At 38.8% G+C, this 7,556-nt stretch overlaps 1 protein-coding gene across 1 annotated transcript; it reads left to right on the forward strand.

The window, feature by feature from the left end:
• Window positions 1-5,700: 5,700 nt before the first annotated feature.
• On the forward strand, window positions 5,701-6,774 carry LOC123607910 (olfactory receptor 2W1-like). Its single transcript, XM_045497156.1, has one exon. It carries the CDS (start codon window positions 5,701-5,703, stop codon window positions 6,646-6,648), a length of 948 nt encoding a protein of 315 aa, XP_045353112.1. The 3' UTR covers window positions 6,649-6,774.
• Window positions 6,775-7,556: the final 782 nt, after the last annotated feature.

Raw genomic sequence — 7,556 nt, forward strand, 5'->3', positions numbered from 1 at the left:
GCACCCTGGTGTTGGACCCCCAGTCTCCAGAGCCGTGAGAAAATGCATTTCTGTTGTCTAAACCATCCAGTGTGTGGTGTTTTCTTATGGCAGCCCTGGCACACTAAGACACCCTCTCCAAGATCACATTCGCAGATTCTCAGTGAGCGTTCTTGGGGGACTGCCTTTCGACCAGCCACAGACCCCTACACTGGCGACCACAAAGGATGGGGAGGGAAAGTGACAAAGGCCTAAAAGGTAAGACCTGCCATACTCATTATTGGAAGACTCGATGTTAAGATGTCCATGATTTTTATACTAATTTATAATGAAAATCTCAGCAAGTTTTTTTTAAGAAATTGATATGCTGAATTTAAAAATTCAAAATATAACAAAAAAGGAAGCCTCTGTTTATCTTGCTGTAGAGTCAGGCTCCTAATTTTTTTATGCAATTTACTCTGTAGAATCAAAAGTAAGTTATCTCCATGATTCCTATTTCTGCTTTTCTGAGACTCCACATAGAGATCCAGGACAATTAACATTGCCCGCCTTCATTCCCCATTCCTGTTGTTGAAACAACAGGCTGTCTTTTCTTCAAGCTGGCCACTTGTTTGGAGGAAGCTGGCTTTTTCAGTCCATTTTGAACTCAGCAGTGATGGACATACTCCGTCTTAAGCCCTTGCTTTGGTCCTTCTTGTGTCTGGGACCATTATTTAATGGTTCTGGTTTTCAAGTATATTTTAGATTATTGTGCTTCTGTTCTCCTTATTAGTTTTGGGTCTCTTTCTGAGAGGGGAACAGGAAAGACATTTTATTCAACCATAAGAACATTGAAATGTTTGCTGTCATTGATGATCAATCTCCAAGATCATTACTGGACTGATGCTCTATGTTCCTATAAAATAAATCTCCCAGCAAGGGAAACTAGCCAAAATATTTTTTGTAACCCATGTCTAGTGGTAGTTACAAGGCGTTACATTATATAACATGAATCGCAACATTTATTTTTCCTTTTATTTTCAAACTTTTATTTAAATTTTGGTTAACGTATTGTGCAATATTGGATTCAGGAGTAGAATACAGTAATTCGTCACTTACTACGACACCCAGTGCTCATCCCAACAAGCGTCCTCCTTAATACTCATCACCCATCTAGCCCATCCCCCACCCTCCATCAACTCTGTTATCTGTCATTAAGAGTCTGTCTTGGTTTATTTCCCTCTCTCTTTTCTCCCTTCCTATATACTCATCTTTTGTGTTTCTTAAATTCCACATGAGTGAAATTGTATGGCATTTGTCTTTCTCTGACTGACTTATTTCACTTAGCATTATACTCTCTACCTTCATCCACATCATTGCAAATGGCAAGATTTCACTCTTTTTGATCACTGAGTAATATTCCATTGTGTGTGTGTGTGTGTGTGTGTGTGTGTGTGTGTGTGTGTGCGCGCGTGCATATATGTGTATACCACATTTTTTTTTTTATCCATTCATCAGCCGATGGACATTTGGGCTCTTTCCATATTTTGACTATTGATAGTGCTGCTATAAACATTGGGGTGCAGGTGCCCCTATGAATCAGCATTTTTCTGTCCTTTTCTATGAATACCTAGTAGTGCAATTGCTGGATCCTAGGGAAGTTCTGTTTTTAACTTTTTGCGGAACCTCCATACTCTTCCCCAGAGCGGCTGCACCAGTTTGCATTCCCACCAACAGTGCACGAGGCATCAAGAGGCAACATTTCTAAACTCTAAGCTATGTTTCTAGGTTTACATCTATCAAGTCATTACTGCTGGGATTTAGTTACAAAATTTTTTTAACTTTTATTTATTTTTGAGAGAGACAGAGCACGAGCAGGGAGGGGAAGAGAGAGGCACAGAATCCAAAGCAGACTCCAGGCTCTGAGCCGTCAGCACAGAGCCTGATGTGGGGCTTGAACCCACAAACTGTGAGATCGTGACCTGAGCTGAACTTGGATGCTTAAGCAACTAAGCCACCCAGGCATCTCTCCATGTTACTTTTATACCCATTACATTTCTTTCTCCTCTTACTCTTTTGGTAGATTGCTGAGGGGGCATTAACTTATGTTCCATGCTGAAATTATAAATGTATTTGCCAATTAAATTTATTTCAAAACTTGAGATCATTTATAAGAAGATATGTTCAATTAAAAAAAATTGTAGAGTCAGAACATGCAGACCACACTGTTTTGTTTATTATTCGTCATTCTGGGCTTGTCACAAGACTTCTATGATATGCAATTTGCAGCCACATAAAAAGAGTAATAATGTCCACTCAAGGCCTTAAGGATCACTAACACGTAATATACAAAAATGTGTTGTATATTGTATATTGAAGTATATCGTATTGCAGATCGTTTGTGTACAACAAAGCACAATACAAAACTCTTATAATTATTTTCACTCATATTAGCCTCATATATAATACAAATAATAGTAATGATGATTTTAATCTCAGTCTAAAATTAAGAAAAGTAGCTGACTTTGGACATTGATAACTTCCCTTCAGGGAGAATTGTTTTTGTTTTGGCTTTGTGTTTCTGAGCAATTATCAATACAAATTGCTTAGGAGAGACTCAGTATCCCCAGGTGTTACACCATTGCTCTTAGGGGAAAACTTCTTAGTTATCATTCATAGCACAGCTGTGTCTCCTTGCTGGGTTCTTTTCCACAGGAGGACATGAACGTGCCTCATTAATCGGGCCAGTGAATGGGGTGGTGAGAGGCAGCACAGCCTCCTTCCGCCAGCACAAAAGTCACGGTGATAATTGGGCAAAAGTGGAGATAGTCTAGGGATATATCTGCTCTATTTAGTTACAAAGAAGAATATTCATCTTGTACTTCAGAAAAAGAAAGTTTCTCTTCTAAGTTTTTCTTGCCTGAATTACCAGCGCTGAAAAGTTTACTCAACTGAATTAGGGTAAGTGGGCAGGAAATTAGGTTGTCTCGTAGTATTACTAGAAGTTCCTCAACATCAAAATAATTTGCACATAACCTTTTAGTTCTAGTTTTCTCTACCATGTAGGACATCTAATAATCTCTAGGTCACTATCTGTTAAGTGGAAATGGTTTTACCTCTCTACTCCTGTGTCTGTACCCCACCTTCTATGTTAACAAGCATGTATTAAGAGCCTGCTAAGTGCACTTTACGGATCATACGTCTAATAAACTAAGTGTGCCACAGTGAAAGGGGCAGTGGATTTGTTGGAGAGTGAAAATGAAGATCTCAGTTAGAACCATGGTGCATGACATTAGCTGTACATTTGCTCCTGGTGATGACGTGAACCTGTGTATGGCTGTGGACTCTGCTGCTGGGGGGAGCTGGGCAAGCAGAGACCCACGGCCGATCATCAGTCCCCAGTGAGAAAGTGAAACCTCAGGAGTGAAGATCCATGAAACAGGAGAGAAGCAGAGGATGGTGTGAACACAGGTGGAGGGAAGGAGAAATGGATGAGAAGACGAAGTGAAGGGAAGAGGTAAAGAGAGTGATAAAGTGATAATGGTAAGAAAAGGGGTTGTCCTATCTTGGAGGAGAGTAGAGTTATTTTAGAAGTTAAGTTTTGGTTACTGTTTTTGTAGGGCAAAGGTAAACCCAGGTGGCTAAGATAATTGAGAAAAGACACTGGTTTTAGAAATTAGGGCCACTTTGGTGGGTGCCTGGGTGGCTCAGTCAATTAAGTTTCAGACTTTGGCTTAGGTCATGATCTCCCAGTTCATGGGTTTGAGCCCATGTCAGGCTCTGTGCTGACAGCTCAAAGCCTGGAGCTTGATTTGGATTCTGTGTCCCCCTCTCTCTCTGCCGCTCCCCGGCTTCTGCTCTGTTTCACTCTCTCAAAAATAAAGAAACATTAAAAAAAATTAGGGCCACTTTGTCTTTAAGATGATATTTTTAATATATGGTATATGAGAGAAGCCAGATTGCTTTTTTGAAAGTTTGTGCTTGTAATTTTAAGAAGAAACTTCTCTTTCAGAGTTTAATAAAGGCAAAGGGTGAGGAACACAGATTTACTGTTACTATGGCTTTTATGTATTGCCAGTCTCTGTGCCTAAACCTGGGGTTAGTCACTGAGAATACAGCTATGAAATAACACAGCTTCATGTGGCTCAAAATTCTGACTGGAAGTGTGCCAGGAGTGAGTCATTGTATGGACGAAAGCCAAAGTATAAGTGAGTGGTAGAAAACCTGTATAAAATCAAGAAAGACATAAAAGTATGAATAACCAGACTTTAGGAGGCTGTAAATAATGGAATCAATAGTACAGGAGGTTAAACAATTTTTATAATAAAATAAATCAATTTCTGGATCTGAGAAAAAATAAGTGGTAGAAGATAGGTGGCAAGACAGAGAAATTTGAATCAAAGGGATAAATTTGACTCTTAGAAGGAAATGGCAGAATTTGAGAATAAAAATCTGGAAGGACAGAGTGGGATTCAGGCTCACACCAGCCACAGGTTAGACCAATGGTTCTCCACTCGGGAAACTTACCCCACATGGGACTTTGGGCAGTGCCTGGGCACTTTTTTTTTTTTTTTTCATTTCAAGCATTTATAATTTAAAATTCTCATGTCAGACTCCATAAGAATTGTGACATACTAAAGGCATAACCAATATCATAAATGTTTAGTTATTATATGACCACTTAGAATTAATGCTAGGATAAATACAATTCTCAAACAAGACCCACAGTCAAATACTTGGAGGGCTCTGTCGATGATTATGATTTTTTTCCAATGGTATTACAGAGATCTCTGTACAGAATGTATTTTATGTATTTTTCTTGTGATGAGAACTTTAAAGATCTACTCTCTCAGCAACTTTCAAGTATACAGTGTAGCATTATGGACTATAGTCACCATGCTTACCTCTCTAGGACTGACTTATTCCATTGTGTCTATACACAGTGTCTTTATCCATTCCTCCATCAATGGACACTTCGTTTGCTTCTATGACTTGACTATTGTGACTAGTGCTGCAGTGAATGAGTGAGCATTTTCATTTACTTTGGATAAATACACAAAAGTGGAATTGCTGGATCGTATGGTTGTTGTTTTCTTTTTTACTTTTTTGAGGAACTTCCATCCTATTTTCCATAGTGACTGCATCAAGGAATCTCTTTATTTGAAAATATCTCCAAAAGTTTTTTTTTGTTTAGACAGGGTTGGAAATTACTGTGCTATTTGATATTCATGTGATTTTGTTCCTTACTGGAATCAAAATTAAAAATATTTTATTTTATTTGATTAAACATAAAGTTACTGATTTAAATTCTTCAGTATACACTGCTGCTATTATTGACACAAAGAAAATTCCTCCAGTAAAGAACTAGCCACATTAAAATACATTTAATGACATTAAATCAAACAAAGTTCTCTTTTATATACTCTAGTGGTAGAGATACAGATTACTAGTTTTATCAGTAAATTTTTGTATTATAATTCACATTTGGACATTTTGTTTGATGTTCAAAAAAGAAAACTATACAATAGCCCATTACAATTGCCCATCAGAGCTTAAAATTTACATTATCTGAACCAATAAAAATGTACATTATCTGAAGCAATGAAAATGATATGTTTTATAATAAAACGTTTATCCATATCATCAATGTAATGCCTGATTTGAATCTGGCTATAAGGGTTTTGAATATACTCATTATTGATTATTCCATCTTTAGAATTGTTATTTACAAAAAAGAAAACAATGGTCAATGACAGCCACTTTGGTGGATTTACACTCCTTGGATTCCAGGGGCAGCCACAGCTGGAGATGATCATCTCTGGGGTTGTGTTTCTCTTCTACACCATTGCCTTGATGGGAAATATGGCCATCGTCCTGCTTTCTTTCCTAGATGACCATCTCCAGACCCCCATGTACTTCTTCCTTAGGAATTTGGCCATCTTGGATCTCTGTTATACCACAAATATAGTCCCACAGATGTTGGTCAATGTCTGGGGCAAAGACAAGAGAATTACGTTTGGTGGCTGTGTCCTTCAACTTTTCATTGATATGGTACTGTGCTCAGTGGAATGTATCCTTCTGGCTGTGATGTCTTATGACCGATTCAATGCTGTCTGCAAGCCTCTGCACTACATGACCATTATGAACCCCCAACTCTGTCGAACCCTGGTGGCCATGACCTGGGGAGTTGGTGTTACTAATTGCATGATACTTTCACCCTATGCCATGAGTCTTCCCCGATGTGGGAACCACGATTTGGATCACTTTTTTTGTGAAATGTCTGCAATGATCAAGATTGCGTGTGTGGACACCACAGCGATGGAGGAAACCTTATTTGCATTATGTTTTTTTATTTTCCTCACACCACTCCTTCTCATTCTAGTTTCTTATGGCTTCATTGCTATAGCTGTGTTGAAGATCAAATCTGCAGCAGGGAGACAGAAAGCATTTGGGACCTGTTCCTCCCACCTCATTGTGGTGTCAATCTTCTATGGGACTGTTATCTACATGTACATCCAGCCAGGAAACAGTCCATCTCAGGATGAAGGTAAACTTCTCAGTATCTTTTATTCCATTGTTACTCCCAGCTTGAACCCCCTGATCTACACACTAAGGAATAAGGAGTTCAAGGGGGCCATGAAGAGGCTGATTGGAAAAGAAAAACGTTCCTTGGAAACAACAGGACAATGATTCTTACTCCCAGCAATTTCCAATATGGAAATGTTCACCTGACATCCATTAAGTGTAGACAAGATATTTTGTAGTCATCAGCTGAGAGACAGAGGGTACTCTAAATACATACGATAATAATTATGATAAAATCCAATGTACAGAAATCCATATTTATTTATGTTAAAATGTTTATTTTGAGAGAGAGTGAGTGTGCATGTGCACAGGCATGAGCAGGGTAGGGGCAGAGAGAGGGAGAGAGAAAGAGACTCTCAAGCAGGATCTGCACTGTTAGCACTGAGCCTGATGCAGGGCTCAATCTCATGACCCTGGGATCATGACCCAACCTGAAATCCAGAGTACGTTGCTTCACTGACTGAGCCACCCAGTTGCCCCCAAAGTCCATATTTAAAATAAATTCTTAAACTGAGATGCCAACACTAGAGATTGCTTAAATTATGCACTGATTCTTTCAGAGGACACATGTCCCAATTATATTGACATTCATCAATTTAACTCCAATCTTCTCCCTTCATTATGCTAAGTAAATATTGTCAGGATGTCAAGGGGGCTAAAAGCTGTTCTCGTCACACCCCATGTTTGGGATGTCTTCGCCTCCAGCATTCTAGGAATATCTCCACATAGGGTGATCTCCAGTGTGAGGACAACTGTGAGACCACTAATAAACCAAGAAGACCATGAGTTCCAGCTACCACTTATCTTAAAAGTGAGGTGATGCTAATTACACCGAAAATGTCTTTCCTCTGACATCTTCCTCTGTCTATATAATTACTCAACAAACAACCCAATTCTTTGAGCACAAAAAGAAAAACATGTTATGTCACATTCCAGTGACTGTTGTTAAGATATTATAACTTTTCACTTTCCCACTTGGTCTTTTTTACTGATTATTTTTAGGGCCAGCATGG

The sequence above is a fragment of the Leopardus geoffroyi genome, chromosome B2 (assembly GCF_018350155.1).
Source record: "Leopardus geoffroyi isolate Oge1 chromosome B2, O.geoffroyi_Oge1_pat1.0, whole genome shotgun sequence".
NCBI lineage: Eukaryota > Metazoa > Chordata > Mammalia > Carnivora > Felidae > Leopardus > Leopardus geoffroyi.